The sequence below is a fragment of the Amblyomma maculatum genome, chromosome 6, assembly GCF_055883805.1.
Source record: "Amblyomma maculatum isolate TAMU_Amacu chromosome 6, ASM5588380v1, whole genome shotgun sequence".
In the NCBI taxonomy this organism is placed as follows: Eukaryota; Metazoa; Arthropoda; class Arachnida; order Ixodida; family Ixodidae; genus Amblyomma; species Amblyomma maculatum.
Genome location: NC_139349.1, coordinates 170425181 through 170443608, shown reverse-complemented (window position 1 = coordinate 170443608; position 18428 = coordinate 170425181). Strand labels below are relative to the sequence as shown.

The window sequence follows — 18428 nt, the reverse complement described above, 5'->3', positions numbered from 1 at the left end:
GCTGGGCAGGAGGTGCCTGTTCGTGCCTTGGAATCGACGGGCCAGCTAGCTGTTTTCCGAGGCAACGGTTCCTTTTTCTGCGCGTTGTTCAGCTTGGAATTTCTGCACCCTCCAGACTTCCCCTGAAACTGCTGCCCTGGCTGCGATACTGTGCCATGATTGACGTCTTCCACCCCGTGCAAGTGTTGTCGCGTTTCCTGTGCCAGAATTGCAGCTGGACACACGGGCGGCAGCGGCGGTGGCGAAAGGACGCTTGGCTTATCTGCTCTTTTACTTTTGCTTATCCAGGTTGGTAAAATTTACTTACTCGTTGCTTACCGCTCCGCTACTGCTACCGCCGTTGCCACCGTGTTCGTGCTTTGCTCAGTGGTATGTGCTCTATATACCTTTTTGTACTGTGTGATACCTTGAGCTTCTGGTCCACGAGTCTTGGCAGACACTTACCAGTCCTGCAATGAGCCCCTGCCAGATGAGCCAATTCCTGATGTGCTGCGAATGTGAGTCTTCCTATCATACTGGTAGTTGTTCTGGCTGGTCGGAGTCAACATTTAAGGCCAAAGGCGAGAGCGGGCGCAGGGCATGGCGATGCGTGGCATGCCGTCCATCAAAAGCCAAATGTTGGGACAGAGGGAACATGGACTCTGAGCTGACTGTTTGCCTGGCAAATATAACCCAAAGGCTTGATGCTCTAGCAGGATTGTCTGCTCAAGTTGGGGAAATTAAGGACTCAATCGGTTTATTGTCCCAGAAGTATGACGACATCCTTAACCGACAAGTTAAGCCAGAAAAAAGACATTAGTAACCTGAACAGACATGTAGAGAAATTAGAGGCGGTATGTGCTTCAAGTGATCTTCACCAACTGAAAGCGATGTCAATGATTTGGAATTTCGTAGCAGAAAGTTAAACATAAAAGTTCATGGCATCCGAGCTACGCCAAATGAGGACTTGATGTGTAAGTTGAATGCTGTGGCTAAGCCTGTTAACCTGCCAGAGCTAACGGCGAATGACACTGGCGCTATTAACAGGCTTCCGTGCAGGCAAAAAAAAAAAAACGCTTGGAATTTTTGTTCGGTTTGCCCAGTAGTCAAACCGAGGTAAATGGCTGGAAAAGAAAAGCGTAAAGCCCTCAGAAATGGTTCATCTGGAGTCACCATCACTGAAAACATGACCCTTCAAAACAGAGAACTGCTCCGTCGCGCTAAGGAATGGGCAGAGAACAACGACTATCAATTTTCATGGCATTGCAATGGCAGGATTCTAGTGAGGAAAAGGGAGGGCGATAACGCCGTTGTCATTCGTTGCGTGGCTGACCTTGATAAGCTGTGACGTGGCTCTACCTGAAAAAGCCTTCTGTGAGTATATTTGTTTTTGCTCCAATCGTGCTGGATTTGTCGACTGCGCAGGTAGACGTGGTAAGCCTTAAATACGTTTGCGATAATAGTTTTCAGAAGTGGCTTAGTTGTGTTCATTTTAACTTAAGATCCGGTAGAAATAAGCAAGATGCACTTGACTATTTTTTCGGCGAAGCAATATACGCTTTAATGTCATGATGTTTTCAGAAACATGGTTTGCCTCGGAAGAGGATGTGTTCACATTTCCGACTTATAAATTTTATTTGATGAACCGCACAGGCAAAAGGGGTGGTGGCGTAGCAATGCTAATCTCTAACTCAATGGATTCTGAATTAATGTCAGAATTCACCTGTATCACTCCTTTTTACGAAACGCTTGCCATTAGATGTGGTACTTCTGTTTTTTGTGTTTATATAATCATCATCAGCCTGACTATACCCAGTGCAGGACGAAGGCCTCTCCCATATTTCTCCACTTAACCCAGTTCTGTGCTAGCTGCATCCACTTGACCCCTGCGAACTTCTTAACCTCATCCGCCCACCTAACTTTCTGCCGCCCCCTGCTACGCTTTGCTTCCCTTGGAATCCACTTTGTTACACTAAGCGACTATCGGTTATCCTCTCTTCGCACTACATGTCCTGCCCATGTCCATTTCTTCTTCTTAATTTCTACTAGAATGTCGGTAACTTGAGTTATTTCTCTAACCCACTCTGCACGCTTCTTATCTCTTAATGTTACCCCTACCATTTTTCGTTCCGTAGCCCTCTGGGTTCTCCTCAACGTAAGTAGAACTCTCTTGGTTAGCCTCCACGTTTCAGCCCCATAGGTGAGTACAGGTAAGATGCAACTGTTGTATGCTTTCCTCTTGAGCGATACCGGTAAGCTGCTAGTCATAATCTGCGAGTGATTGCCAAATGCGCTCCATCCCAATCTTATTCTTCTTGTTATTTCCATTTCATGGTCCGGATCTGCGGTTACTACCTGTTCTAAGTACACATATTCGCCTACTACTTCCAGTACTTCGCTACCTAATGTAAACTGCTGTTCCTTCACGAGGCTGTTAAACATTACCTTGGTCTTCTGCATTTTGATTTTCAAGCCTACCTTTCTACTTTTCCTGTCTAGGTCATCAATCATTTTTTGCAATTCATCCCCCGAGTTGCTTAGCAAGGCAATGTCATCAGCAAATCGCAGATTACTGAGGTATGCTCCTCTACCCTTATCCCTAACTGCTCCCATTCCAAGTCTCTGAATACTTCCTCAAAGCAAGCTGTGAATAGTACTGGGGAGATCATGTCTCCTTGCCTAACACCTTTCTTTATGGGAATTTTGTTACTTTCTTTATGCAGAACTATGTTTGCAGTGCAGCCACTATATACATCTTCCAGCACTTTCACGTACGGCTCGTCTACCCCCTGATTTCGCAATACCTGCATCACCGCCGATGTTTCAACTGAGTCAAATGCTTTTTCGTAATCAATGAATGCTATGTATAAGGGCTCGTTATATTCTGAGCATTTTTCTATCACCAGATTGATGGTATGGATATTATCGATAGTAAAGTACCGTTTCCGAAACCCTGCTTGATCCTTCCTTGATTGCAGTCTAAGGTTGTCCTGATTCTATTAGCGATTACCTTAGTAAATACCTTATACTTAACAGACAGTAGGCTGATTGGTCTGTAATTTTTGAGCTCCTTAGAGTCCCCTTTCTTATGAATGAGGATAATGTTTGCATTCTTCCGTTATTCCGGTACCGTCGATGACACCAGGCCCTTTCAAATGACGTTCGTCTGTTCTTGTCTTTTTTAGACTCTTTCTTAGAATTTGTCAGTGAAAGAAAATAGACATTAATTCTGGGTGGTGATGTAAACATTGACATGTTACAGATTAGCAGGGTTAATATAGAACTAGAATCATTATTAAGCTCTCACTCCTGTCAAAACGTTATAACGTCTCCTACGCGAATAACTGCACAATCAACAACACTTTAGATCTGTTTGTCACCAATATTGATCCTTCCTTTGTTAGAGCCGGCACTTTATTGTACGATATCAGCGACAAATTGCCTATATTTATGTTTGTCAGTCAAGTAATTAACACGCCTACACGTATGCGCTCAGAATTTTCATACAGACGCATTACTCCTGATACACTCCTCACTTTTAGAAAATGCTTAAGCAGAGAAAATTGGAACGATGTGTTCGCAATGAGCGATCGTAACATAGCGTACGAGATATTTATGAACAAGTTCTGTAAGGTATACCTTGCGTGTTTTCCTATCAAGACGTTTGAAATTTTAAGAAATGTAGGAAGCCTTGGGTGGATAAAGAGTGTCTTAAGCTTATTAAAAAACGGGACCGGAAAAAAGCATTTATAGAGAGTAAGTCCCTTGAAGCCCTCAAAGTGTTCAAGAAGTACAGGAATTAGGTCGCTAAACACCTTCGTAATGCAAAAAGGCAATATAGCTCTAACCTCTTCGAAGAAAAACAAGGACGCACAAACAACGTTTGGAAGGCACTCAACACTGTATTTAGTGTAACCACAAGTAACCACAATTGTAAAAGATGGCATAAAACTTGAAGGCACTAGGTTAGCTGACGCATTTAATGATTTCTTTTTATCAGTCGGCGATGCTACCAGCTGTTACCCTGATTTTAGATATATGAAGGACTTAAGTAATCCAACTATATTTCTAGAGCCAGTCTCAAATAGTGAGCTTGTAGCAACATTTTTAACCCTAAGCAATAGTAGAGCTCCTGACGCGGACGATATTCAATTGAAACCTGTAAAATTTGCCATTGATATATTAGCATCTTGTCGTGCCCACATTTTTAATATGTGTTTGTCCGCAGGATGCTTTCCTCAAAAAATGCACCGAGCAAAAGTGACAGTTGTGTTTAAGAAGGGAAATAGAAATTACATGTCAAACTACCGCCCCTTATCCGTTTTACCTGCATTCTCCAAAGGTTTAGAGAAAATAATTTTGAAACGCCTGACCTCTTTCACTGGACGCTACAACTTAATAACATCTGCTCAGATTGGCTTCCGCAGGAACAAGTCTACGGGACTCGCTCTGCTGGCCCAATAGGAGTTCATTCTCAAAAACTTTGAATGTAAAAATATGGTACTTGGGCTCTTTCTGTATTTTTCCAAAGCCTTTGATCTCATTAATCATGAAATTCTCCTTCAGAAACTCGAACACTATGGCATAAGAGGCATTTCGCATCAAATAATTACGTCTTACTTACAATACCGTACTCAATTTGTCGTCATTGAAGGAAAACACTCCACAATAAAGTCAATTAAAACAGGTGTCCCGCAGGGAAGCATCCTGGGAATAATTCTTTTCATACTGTATATTAACGAGATAGTTCGCGTTGATGCAACGGCACATTACGTAATCTATGCTGACGACACAAGTTTATTCTTTTCAGGGAAATCGTGTGTTGATCTAGGTATCCGAGCGAATAGAACGTTGTCCGAGATTAATGCCTCGGCTCAAATTAACTGCCTAAAGCTAAACATTAATAAAACGAAGGCTATTTTATTTCACCCCCGACACACACATGTCGAGCGACCTTCCATTTTCTTAAAAACAAACTGAAATTAAAGTGGTAAAGTGCTTTAAATCACTGGGCGTATATTTATCAGAAAACGTGACATGGGATGATCCTGTATACTATATTGTTGGTAAGCTATCTAGGACAGCTGGCACTATGCGCCGTTGCTGCTACAATTTTCCTATACCTGTTAACATGCTCATAAATAATTCTTTATTTTCCTCTTTATTAAATTATGCGTTTTCTGTATGGGCAACAACAACAGTCGGAAATATTAGCAAACTCACTCTTTTGCAGAAAAGGGCTTTACGCCTCGCCTGTAAAGTTCCATATCGCCTCTACACAGCAGGCCTATTTAAGAAGTACCACATTATACAAGCTACAGACTATGCCGCTTATATAAACTCAGTTTAATAAAAATAATGATGCCATCACTACCCTAGCATGGCTAGAGAAAAACATCTCTGCTTATAATGTGTGCCATCCTGAGGTGTGGTATGTTCCAAATTGTAGAACCAATTATGGAAATCAAATGTTAAACTTTAAATTGCCTACACTTCTGAATCACATGATAAACGATGCTAACACTGACATATCAGATATATCACCAAAAAAGCGGCGTTTATTGTTTGTATAATGTTGTCATATGATTTTCTTGTTCTTCTTGCCTGTTTTATACTTACTTTTTTTAACGATGTTGTCATATCCGACTGTGTTCTCTTGCCGCACGCTTCTGTCCTACCCCGTGTGCTAGGGGGTCAGGACGTTTCAAGCTGTTCACACAGCTTTTTAACGCGACAGCGTTAAGGAGCTCGTGTCGCAGAAAAGCCGGTGTCGTCGGCGTAGGCGGCGTTGGCCGTGAGCGATAAATCCCGGCATGCACTTCATAAATAAAAAGCAACTTCCAAGATGGGCTGGGTGAGAATCGAACCAGGGTCTCCGGAGTGTGAGACAGAGATGCTAAAACTCAGCCACGAGTCCTTTTTTTTTATTGCATGAATTGGTACAAATACATCAGTAAAAGATCGTGATTGCGGTGCCCCTTGGCTGACAACCGTGTCTAATGGACTTTCATTACCACAAGTTCGCCCATCAGACTCAAGACCGTCTCCGCAGCGTCTTGCTGCTTCAAAATTTCTTTTAGTTTATACACTTGTTCAACAAAATAATCATACGATGCTTGAAATCGGCACAAAAGCGCTTCTAGTGAATGCGGTGTTGCCTTAGAAACGTGCCGCAGAACGTTATACTGCGGTGTGTATCGGTAATTATGAGCATGTTACTTACAGAAGTCGCAGTTACACCAGTAGCGAAGTAAGTTTCCGCTACATTTCTTCTGCGCTCTGCGCACATGCAGAGCCATCTAGCGGCAAACACAGAAGAACCCCTCCTCGCAATGTGCGGCGCTGCCCCGACACGTGGCGCGCCTCTCGCCCCTGACGTTGCGCCGTGCACCCTCACGGGTTGTAGAATCAAGCGTCTTTCCTACTTTGTTGGGTATTTATCTTGTCTGTATACGAACCTTGAGAGTGTTCACCAGCGCCACCCTCAACGTGGAACGCCCTCGTGTAAAGAAGGTTCCACGTCCGCCGCTATGGTTGAGGGTGGCGCTGGTGAACACTCTCAAGGTTCGTATACAGACAACATAAATACCCAACAAAGTAGCAGGGGGGACAGCGGCCGATGTAGCTCAGTTTGAAGAGCACCGGACGCGATATGCGGAGGTCGTGGGTTCGGTTCCCACCATCGGCACGTTGTTTTTTCTTCTACTTTGTGTTTAATTCTATTTCCCCTAAACAGATTACATTACTAATTTCTGTGATTATCTAAGTAAACATTAAAAAAAAAGAAAGTACCATCCCCAAAGCTTTCCTTGGCCTCCTCGCCGACTGTTGGCTTCTTCCCTTCATGTATTATAACGAGCACCCTCTTTTCTCCTTAATTGATCTGCACACACACATATATATATATATATATATATATATATATATATATATATATATATATATCTTCCACGGATCTTCTTTCATTAGTACATACCATAATCTTCTTTTGTTCATACCATCGTCATCTTCCCGCGGCGCCGGCTCCAGCACGCGCCTGGGTTCACCATCAGATTAAAACGCTGACACGGCGTACCTTGCCTTGCCGTCACGACTTTGGCGTCTCGACCTGGCCTTCTTTCAATATATATATGTGTGTGTGTGTGTGTGTGTGTGTGTGTGTGTGTGTGTGTGTGTGTGTGTGTGTGTGTGTGTGTGTGTGTGTGTGTGTGTGTGTGTGTGTGTGTGTGTGTGTGTGTGTGTGTGTGTGTGTGTGTGTGTGTGTGTGTGTGTGTGTGTGTGTGTGTGTGTGTGTGTGTGTGTGTGTGTGTGTGTGTGTGTGTGTGTGTGTGTGTGTGTGTGTGTGTGTGTGTGTGTGTGTGTGGTTTTATTCTGTGTACCACCCCTGTTTCGTGCATCATGTGTGGCGGCGTCTGGAGCACTTTGGATGCTTTTACCCTTCGTGCTTTTGTCTTCACGCCGCGATGGACCACACCGGTGACGGGCCCGGCGGTGGCGTGGTCGCTCCATTGTCGCTCACAAATAGCGCATACGTTCTTGCTTCTTTGTAGAATGCTGAACCTTCTCCACCCCCTCCTTTTCCTTTTTATCTCTTCCTTTTCTCCTTTTTGCACTTTTTGTTCTTTTTTAAGGGGAAACTCGCTACGCCGGCCGTTTCCCCTCTCTCCCCCTCTCCTAATGTGCGTGTGCATACTGTTTGTTGTCACCCCGGCGGGTAAGATCTCTGCCTCACTCGTTTTCTTCCCCCTTTTCCCACTCTCTGTGAAGGGTTTTAAGAAGATGCGCGTAACCTCCTGTACTTCATTCTTGACAAAAAACGGACCCCGGTGGAAACGTCGAAATAAATCCACCGTTATGTTTTTTAACTCTTGGTGATTAACTTTACATTTATAAAACAGGTGTCATCAACTGTTTCTGATATAAATATCACGCTTTCGAAGTGGCCGCTCCAAAAACCTTCTTATCTGAGCATGCGGCCTTGGGAATTCACACTGTGCCTTGCTGTCAAACGGCTTTCGTGACCTTGCTTTTGGACAGACTTGCATATGAATGGAATGGAATTAAGATGATGACATCCAAAATCACTGCACGAGACAACCACAGTTCAACACGATAAAGTTTCCGTGAGGTGATCAATGTTGGCGGTAATGGCGTAGCAGACTAATGCAGCGCAAGGCGTAAGGATCCGACAGGAGACATCGCCTAGTAAAGTTGGAGCACCTCTATGCTTCAGATATTCCTTCTTCGCACCATGCCATCTCTTACGGAAATGCAATATCAGGACTTATAAAAACAATTCAGATCAGGTATATTAGGAATTGGGCACATATGGTATATTAGGACAGATCTGGACCAGATAAGACATATCTGGTTGTATATTCCTGATCTGCCCAATGCCTGATTTCGAGTACAGGATAAGGAATATCTGGTTGTATATGTCTGATCTGCCCAATTCCTGATTTCGAGTACCAGATAACGCATATCTGGTCAGATATGCCTTATCTACCCAATTCCTGATTTAAAGATCTAGCTCATATGACATGTAGGTTTTGAACTATAGATCTATATATCTGCATATCAACATAACAATTTATTACACAAACACAAGACAATTTCAGTATTCCAGCTAAACATCCCACACACTCAATCAAGCTTGCCAAGGGAAACCTGAATTTCGCTCTCATTTCAAACCTTACCGAAAAACAGCTTTGAAACCACAAGTTTTCTTTTTTCCCTGCTTATATGGAATCGCTCAAAGACGGGCCTGAATTACGTGGGTACTGAGGGTCAAAGACATGCTCATCCATTAGTAAAAATTGAGATCCTACTAATTTATGCGCGATACTATAACAAACTAATGAGGTACCTGAACAGAATAATGGACCTACCTGTCTACACGAGAAGCTAAAGTGAAAGACATTAACCAATTAAATTGTATATTACTTTCTTAATCTACTTTTTTGCACGTACAGCTTTAACCAGTAAATGCTTTTAGTTTGAGCTGGTTTACTTGAGAAGCTAAAGAAAATAAATACAGAACGGCTATTGAAATCGAACTAGACTATTAATGAAATCGAATTTAAATGTTTGTCTATACCTGGAAAAGGAACCGCTAACCCGTAGGGCGATAAATAACACACTGTTGGGACTGCTGCTAATACCTAAACCTTACAAAGTACATATAGGCTGTCAGGAGTACTGGTGCTACCTTAAGCAGAAACTGCAGTGCATGAGTGAACGTACCTAACTCATGGTTGCTTTTGAAATTAAGAGAGAAACAAAGAAAAAAACATGTGCGGTGGCATTTGTGATGACAGCGACAGCTCTGCCCTTAAACCAAATCAAGCATGAAGCTACTTAGGTAGTGAAAATAATAATAAACAACAAAGAACCCTATCCACCCACTGAAATTTGTCAAAATTGCTGGAGCGAAAGACAAATTAGCAACGAAATGTACGAAAAAAAAAAACACACTGGCAGTTACCATCCAATTTACTTATTGGAGAACTAATTTTCTATCAAATATTAAAGTGAACAATATGCTGAGGCTGGCAAATGCTAGTTCCCGACAAGAAGTCTCATGCTCACGGTTTTGGGGATCTGGCGTGAAGATGAGGCGACACAATGAGGGTGCGATCCGCTGGCAGTTTCTACACAATGGTGAAGATTTAGCCGCGGCCACCCAGGGCAGAAGCCCCGAAAAGCTGAAGCGACCATCAGGTTCGCTGCCAAGGCTGGGGAGGCAGCTTTCACCCGCAGTAAGACACAGTCATTTCCTCTGTGCTGGCGATCAGACTGTCCTTGTCTTTTTTGCGCTACGTTTCCTAAAATGCGAATGCACCAACTCGCCCAATTTAGCATTCTTGATCAGACTGAAGCTCGTGTTGGTTTGCTGTCGCATTTTTGTTACACGCACACAGCTAATAGCGAACAGGCGCGGGCACATACACACACACCAGCATACACAACATGCAGCACGCCCGCCAGCCGCACCGAACTTCGATGTCTGCCACCGAAAAGGAACGATCAAGACACCAAAAAGTGCTGTCGCGCACGGAGTTGAAAGGGGGAGGGGAAAGAAGCAAACACACTCAAAACGGAGAGCTCGCGGCCACGCGGTGGTAGAGCGTGGCAGCTGCTAGAAGAGATGAAATGCAAGCCCGCGGCGCAGCGACCGCCGCTGTCTGAGAGGGAAGAGGGGAACGCCGGAGAGGATGAGTCACTGTCTAGCCAGCGAGGCCCGCGACGCAGCGACCGCCAGCTGTGTCTGAGGATGAGTCACAGTACAGACAGCGCGGTGGGGGCCGTATACTGAACTGCCATCATTTTCTTGATATTTTGAATCGCTCAAATTAACCGACCATGTTTTGTGCACCGGACTGCCGCCGCATTTTAAACGAAAATGCGAGTTACTAGGCGGAAAGAGGAGCATGTAGCCATAACTCAGCACTCTCCTGGATTAAGGAACACATGGTATGATAATTATAGTGCAGCGAAATATGCAGAATATTTGAAATATTAAGTCATATAGCTATTTCCTAAATTGGATACAATTATGTCAAAACTAAGCATGCAGGCCATGCTGAGTGTAGAAAAATTGAAGCCCGGTCACATGATGCCAATATTGGATATTTGCAGAAGGTAGACGAAGGCCATATATTGCTAATATACAGTGACTATGGCACCTACATATTTAAGGCCCGATGAGGCTGTATAAAGTCTGTTGATGCTAGGTATATATGACCCTGGTCTGTTTACATAAGGCCATGCCGACGCCATATATGTCCTTTATCAGGCCACATAAAGTCGCGAGGATACCATATATGCCCCTGATCAAGCCACATAAGGTCCCGTTACCCGTTCAGATATGGATTATATGTTGCATGATATGGCCAAATCTGAGCCATATAAGGGCAACATTTTGCACATATATGACCTATCTGTCCTGATTTTCGATTTGATTTGCCCAGATAAGGTCTTATTTGCTGCCTTATATTCGTATCTGGCAGCATATGTTCCATATCTGGAGCAGATATGAAATTTCCGTAAGGGATTGGCTGTGGAACCTGAACCGACCAGCTCGCTATGTTCGTAGTCTCCAGGATCGTACTGGCTCCTCGTGTATGAAAGTAGATCAATTTTCACGGAAAACAGATCCTCTGAACGTCCCGGTCATGTACAAGGCTCGCTAAGCTTTATTATGGATTTCAGTAATTTCAGTAACCGCGCCATGGCAATGGCGCGGTTGCCGCCGCTGCAACCTGCCACTTATGCATCTCCCGCCGAAGCGAACGTTTATGCCTCCGAATACCTTGATGCAGGTAACTGGACTAACCCCCCGAAGAGAGGCAAGCCAAAGATTCCGACGATGCTTTTCGCAACACTGATCGCTGTCGTAATCAGGACACCAAACATGCTCAATATAGCCCAGATGAGACCCTACGAAATTGCTTAGGCCACTGCCGCTGAAGCATACTTGTAAACACATGAACTCGCCCCTCCCTCGACGGGCTCTAACGCTTCAAATCAAGTACCACGAGAATGTTATTCTTCTTAAGACCACCAGAGTTCACTGCACGAAGGGTAGCAGCAGCTACCACGTAAGCTGTTCAAACCCGAACTCACAAGATTCAAGCTGAGAGCCCCCATGGTTTCGTGCTGGGGTGCAGATCACGAGACTGAAAAAGGTTTTTCCGAAGCTAAACTCGTAGAACATCTTGAATCCCGACACGCGAATATCCGGTCCGCTCAAACAATGGAGAAGACACAGTCAGTGGTAATAACGTTCGTGGGCGCCAGTGTATCCCTACAAGTCATTTTTCGCCGCGTCTTGAATAGATGCAATCCTGAGAGGATGACTTCGAGATAAGTAGGTTCCACGAATATGGACTCATCCCTCATCTTCCGAACTATTCGCGCTGCCCACCTACTCAGCCCAGCTCAAACAGTGAGGTGAACTTGATGGTTGCCGCTCCTATTGTTTCTCCTGCGGTGCAACCCACCGTGCATTTCACCGATCATGTTCCTGACAAATATATCAGGATCAAAATAGCCGTAAAGCCGTACAGGACCGGACGAAAAGTCACAGGGACCCGCTTAAATCTTCAGGACAAAAGCAGAAAAGAGCATCTAATTTCCTGCAGTCCGCTAGAAAGTTGGTATAAACTTCGCTCTAAACGCCATCTGGTCACAACAGCAGGAATCATGTGCAACCCAATTATGTCCCAAGCCGTGATGACTTCCCTCGACTAGCCTCGGCAGAGCAGAGGACTACAGGATTCCCTCGGTCCAATTCCCATGGCATCGAGAATTTCATTATCAGCCAGCTACCCTCTATATGCTTCCCAAGTCATCTACGCTCCCACACCTGTGTTACCCAAGCCCGCCAATTCCCATAGGCCACCTCAAAACGTTCTATTAAACATTCCCCGACCCCACACCAGTCATTACATCTGAAGATAATACGCACCACGTTAATGATGAGAATGACCCGCTAATGTGGTATCTCGCTGAAGAAATTTGTGCTACACGCCAAGTATTCGACCTCATACATAACATCCTTAGTAAACTCCTACATTATGATGAACGCATGGAATCTTCAACGTGTTCTCTCAAACCGTCTTTTTCATCTACATTAACCGAAGCCCCTGATACAGCTTCTTTCGCGTGCCACGAAAGCCGGGCTAATGTAGCTTATAAGGCTGGGAAAAATAATGTTCACATTGTACCGTGGAACACCAGAAACCGGAAACTACCAAATCGAGCCCTCTTTATACGATGGCTCCAGACTTTGCCCTCGAAGGCCCACGTCATTCTCAGCCAGTAAGCGCGAGCTCTGAAAGGTATAAAGGTATTCCGGGCTGCAGTGCTCTGCACGCTGTTCACGACACTGACTGTGTTTCCTCAGCCAGCGCATATATTCGTCGGAATCTTCAAATTCAGGCCATCGACGTCCCCTCCTGTCTTGAACGTCACCTCACTTCGTTTTCTCAATAACAAGAACGCGCACCGAGACCTTTTTCTATTCTCAATTTTTATAACCCTCTACAGAAAAAAAAATGGCAAGGGCTTAGCTCTACTATTCCGCGAAATACAAAGCGTGAGCTTGGTTTATCTTGGCTTGTCCAGGCTTTTTCTTGGTTTATTAGATTATCTTGAGTTTTCATGGTTTACCTTCGCTGGTCAAGACGCTTAAGCTACGCCTTTAAGAGTGGAACGCGACAGCGTTCTTCCCGTTCTTTCATTCATGCTACAAACGCCGATGTGCGAGCGCCGGTCTGCGAACACTGCCGGTTTACGATCGCTGGTCTACAAATGCAGAGCTACGAACGCCGAACTACACTGTCATGGGCACAGTTGCTCTCCCTTTCCCTTTCTTTCTCTCTCGACACATCTCTTTCACCTATTCCTCCCCCTCCTCCTCCTTAACTATACTGTCATGGGTGTGGTTGCACGCCCTTTCCCTCTCTCTCGCTCAACACATCCTTTCTCCTTTTCCTCCGCTGGGGTTGCGGCGGCGGCGGCGGCAGCTGTGTCCCTGTGACTTAGCGTGACTCTGGCGCGTGCGCAGTTTGGTCGGCGCAGAGGACACGCAAAACTTCCAACCCGCGTAGTGTAGATCACGCACGCTACAATGCGCACTTTTCCAGCCACTCATACATTTAGGTTTGAAAATCTTTTCGAGACTCAGATTTTTTAATGGATGGGGACTTTAATGCACCGCAAGTTATTTGGGATTACTTAATGACCTGCTGACCCAGCCGCATACTTAATGACACATTAAATAGAGCTTAACTAACTGATCACAGTAACCCCAATCCCATCGCTTGGGAGAGTTACAGACACCAGCCATTCCCCATGCCAGATCTCATGGTGGGCCGCGGACTGCGGGATGACACTTGGTAGGGCGACCGTTACATTATTCAAACCACTGTCTTTAGCTGTATCAGTTCGTGTAAACATGCAATTTCGCGCACCATTCGCGACACGTTGAATACGGCTGGCTGCTTTCAGAGTTGCAAAAAAGCACTCAAAGAGGCACAGAAGCCAGCCGTGCAGGAGGGTTCCACGTTAGCCCCCTCAGAAAACTCGAACCATTACCTCGTCCGCATCTGGAAAAGGTGGAAGCCACGCCCGCGCATCCATCGCACTCAGACCAACAATTATCGCCTGGCCGAGCGCGTCAAAATGTACCGTATAAACTGGTTCAATACCAGATGTATGTGCTATTCATACGAGCCCTGCAGAACTGCAGGATGATCCGCACGCACGAATCTCTTACCGAGCTACAACCACACACTGTCACACTAAGATGGATTCCTAGTAACGCTGAAATTTAAAGCAATGATGTAGTGCACCCCATCATTCGCGGTGCAATGCCTCATCGGACGCCTGGGCATCCTTGGCCTTATTTACCTACATGGAAAGCTACTCTTCAATAGAAAAAAAAATCTTCACAATGGTAACATTAGAGAAATGTTTCGTGCGATTCCTGTTGTAGACAAATGCCTGACGATATATACCACGCCACTACGCACTCTTAGACGCATACATATAAATACAGTTCTTACTTCTCACCTATTTTTTTTCTACCGTACGAGACACTCTCCCGCGTGCACGAATTGTCCTGACCCTTTTGAACACTACACTTGCTACTGCTTCGTTGCAATTCAGTCCCTCATTTTCCACACCCTCCTCCCTCAACGTGGCCGGCTTGGCTACCCTCCGGCCACCTGCCGGACTAGTTGGTCTTGTTGCCCTTCAGATAATGGCGCGCAAGACAGAACAATCGCCCTATCCCATTGAAAACAATAGAGTAGAAATAGAAATACTCGAACACTTTGAAATCGAATCTGCATGGGCTGGCAAATACATCACCAACTGCCGGCTTCGCTGTCAGAAAACGAAGTGGAACTGCTTAGGCGGTCAAGGTGAATTCGTTTTGTAGTGTGGGGCCTCCTTATGTATTTTTTGTATCATGCTACTTCGTCTGTATTTTTTTTCCTTTTGCCTTTTTACTTTGTGACACTCTACCCACAGATGGTCTTTATGTTCCTCTAGGTTGTGGGGCCCTCGGCCCCTCTGTTTTGGAGCATATCAATGCAACAACGCAGCCGGCCGCACTCGGCCGGCGCCGACGCTACTGCGCATGTCAGGCAGCCTGGACTCTGACGCGTAACGTTGCACGTGACTCGCCGCTCGTCTAGATAAGCGACGAGCAAACAGCCGCGGGGGGCTTTTTCCCGCTGGACGGCCCGGGCAGCGGCGTTCGCCGGGAGCTCTACGTGAGTGTGTGCGTTTTCGAAGCGTCGTGTTTTTGTCCGGCAGCGCAGGCGCTTTCCGGCCTCGCCACATGCGGCTGGGCTCTTGTGTTTCCACCTGGTTGTGTGGCGTGTTATCGACGCTCGCTTCCTTGTACGGTGCTGTGCAGCAACTCGCAAGAGTGTTTTCTTTCACCATGCGTTTCACCATGCCTTTCATCATAGAGTTTATTTTTGACTGCTCAAATTAAAGCGGTTTCTTTTGTTCACGTTGTTGCCGGTCGTTTGTCGCATGGGTGGCGGCTCACGAGCCCCCCTGAGTGAGGGCTGAGGCCCACATTTGGCTCCCAACTGGATTTTTTCTGAGCTTTCAGGGAGTTGTTACCCGCGACTTTGAGCACGCACCCGTGCCGCGAGGACCGCCAATGCAAGAGTACCACCCCCGTCCGGAGCCAGCCCCAGTAACTTGCCGGATACAACTGCGTCAAGGAACGTAAGCTGTGGGCCAAACATTTCTCCTCGGACAGTTCCATTTCTAATGCTTCTACGCTCAGGTAAACTTACTAATCGTAACGAGCCAACCAACCACACGACTGACAGAATGTCTGACAACGAGTAAAAAGGGGCGGCCGCGGCAGATATGACCGAAGCTTTGAGCCTGATAACTACGCTGCTTGAGCGACAGGCACAAACTGAACCACCCACCTTCCGTTTGCAGCTCGCAGTGCCGACAAATGAAGGGCACACGGACAAAAAATCTGTAGCAGACTTCCTACAACAAATGCTTGACTACCGTAACGCGGAAGCCCTACCAGACATTATTTTACAACGCGTTTCGCCAGTGGCCCTGAAAGGCTCCGCCGCACGCTGGCGGCGTCGACAGACGTTTCAAAACTGGACTCATTTCGAGCAGTTGCTAAGGGCAGAGTTCCTTCCCTCCGACTATGCCGTCCGCATTAAAGATGAATTGTACACTCGCACACAGGCAGAGGAGGAGAGCCTTTTAAAATATATACGCTCATTTCAGGAACTTTATGAGCGTGCCGACCCCTCTGCACCAGAAACAGAGAAGGTCACACGAGCGATACGCCAAGCCCACCCATGCTTTCAGGCCTATTTGCGGGGGCGCAGCTTTTCGTCACTGGACGATCTCGCAAAAGCGGCTTCTGATATCCAGGCCGCCATATTAGCCGAATTGTCCTATCGGCCTCCGCCCCCTCCAGAAACCGCCCTGGAGCCCTCATGCGCGTGGCCTGGTGCGCTCACTGCAAATGGGGGACCTCGTTTGCCTCCGCCCCTGCCTCGCTCGGTGGACCCGTTCAGCTACCAAGATCTTGGATCACCGGGCCCCTTCCCACTCCGAGGACGGAACCCGGGAGCACCCCCACGGCGTACCCAGGGCCGTCGCCGGTCTGCGGATCCAAGCACGCGGCAAGGTATGGACGACACCAACACTGACTTTCCGGTCTGTTTCCAGTGTGGTGGTCGAGGCCACTACAGAAGCCAGTGCCCAAGTCCCCGCGGCTCTCGTAAGCAGGGAAACGACGACGGCCGGCGGTGGTAAGCAGTTATGACCACTTGCCGGCCCGCAACCTACCGGTCCCGGGCGCCTCCTTGCAGCCGCCCAGCCTCCTTGCAGCCTGCCATGAAGTGCCGGTAGGCGTGCCGTGTACACAACCTGCAGCACCTGCCGACTGCCCCGCGATTTCAGATGCAAGTCGTCGTTCGCCCCCGCCTGCTGACGGAGTTGTGGGTGCAAGTCGTCGTTTGCCCCCTCCTGCTGACGGAGTTGTGGGTGCAAGTCGTCGTTCGCCCCCTCCTGCTGACGGAGTTGTGGGTGCAAGTCGTCGTTCGCCCCCTCCTGCTGACGAAGTTCGGGGGGCCAGAACCACACCACGATGCAGGATGTTTTGGTCGTCGCACCATCCTGCTGCCACAAAATACAACCGTGAACGACCGCCGGTGAAGCACAGACGAGAACCGCTCACCCGGCCCAGATCAACGTGGGAGTCTCCGGCATTACACAAAAAGCTTCAGGAACAAACGGTGAGCGCTGTTCCGTCAACATCTCGTTGTAATGAGACCCACCTTGACAATATGCCGCTGGTTGCGGTGAATGTGGCCGGAATAGAAGTGCCTGCGCTTTTAGACACAGGCTCTACAGTTTGTTTTCGGCGATAGAGTTAAAAACGCCTGTGATGAGAAACACCTCCGGTTACGGAGTGTAAGCACCAACCTGCGTATGGCGTCTACTCACGTAGCATCTGCCACCTCGGCAGCCCGTTTAACAGTCACTATCAATGGGCGAAAGATTAGACAGCGCTTCCTACACCTTCCCGGCCTTTCCTGTCCAGTGATATTGGGCCGTAACTTCATAGCCAAGGTGGGAATCGTGATAGACCTTCGAAACCAAACTTACCAGTATGGCATGAATACTGCGGCATTTAAGTTCACAGCACAACCTGGTGCTTTGCATTCACAGTTACTGGCCACAAACAGCCATTCGGACACCGTCTCTGGAAGGGGTATTCTCACGTTTTTGAAGTCTTTCAGGGGATCACCAGCCGAAAGGTGCAGAATCGAGGGGACACTGAGGCCCTTCGCAGCAATGTTCACGGAGGCCCCTGGGAAGGTCAACGTTCTGACTCACAGGATCGACACCAGCAGTGCTCGTTCGATCCGGTTCAACCCAAGGCCCTTGAGCGTCCACAAGCGAGCACTGTTGGATGGTGCCCTCAACGAAATGCTGGCCACTGGTGCGGCGAGACCCTCAAAAAGTCCTTGAGCATTCCCTGTTGTTCTCGCGCCTAAGAAAGACGGCACAGCACGGTTGTGCGTCGATTATCGGCGGCTGAACGCTGCAACAGTTCGAGACTCCTACCCCTTTCCATCTGTCGAATCGGTCATGTATTCACTTGGATCAGCAAAGTTTTTTACTATTCTTGACTGTAGCAGAGGTTTTCTGCAGATCCCGATTGACCGTAATGACATTGAAAAAACTGCCTTTACTTGCCATCGAGGACTGTTCGAGTTTGTACGGCTACCCTTCGGTTTGTGTAATTCACCTGCCACTTTTCAGCGAGTAATGGATATTGTGCTCGGAGACGCTAAGTTTAACTACGCTATGGCCTACATGGATGATGTAGTAGTGTTCTCGGAGAGTCTAGAAGAACACCTCAATCATCTAAC

The 18428-nt window shown here is 46.8% G+C and overlaps 1 protein-coding gene across 1 annotated transcript; it reads left to right on the top strand.

Annotated features, from left to right (window-relative positions):
* Positions 1 to 11209: 11209 nt before the first annotated feature.
* On the top strand, positions 11210 to 16937 carry LOC146187397 (uncharacterized). Its single transcript, XM_084608204.1, has 2 exons — positions 11210 to 11300; positions 15863 to 16937. Exons 1-2 carry the CDS (start codon positions 11210 to 11212, stop codon positions 16801 to 16803), a joined length of 1032 nt encoding a protein of 343 aa, XP_084464330.1. The 3' UTR covers positions 16804 to 16937.
* Positions 16938 to 18428: the final 1491 nt, after the last annotated feature.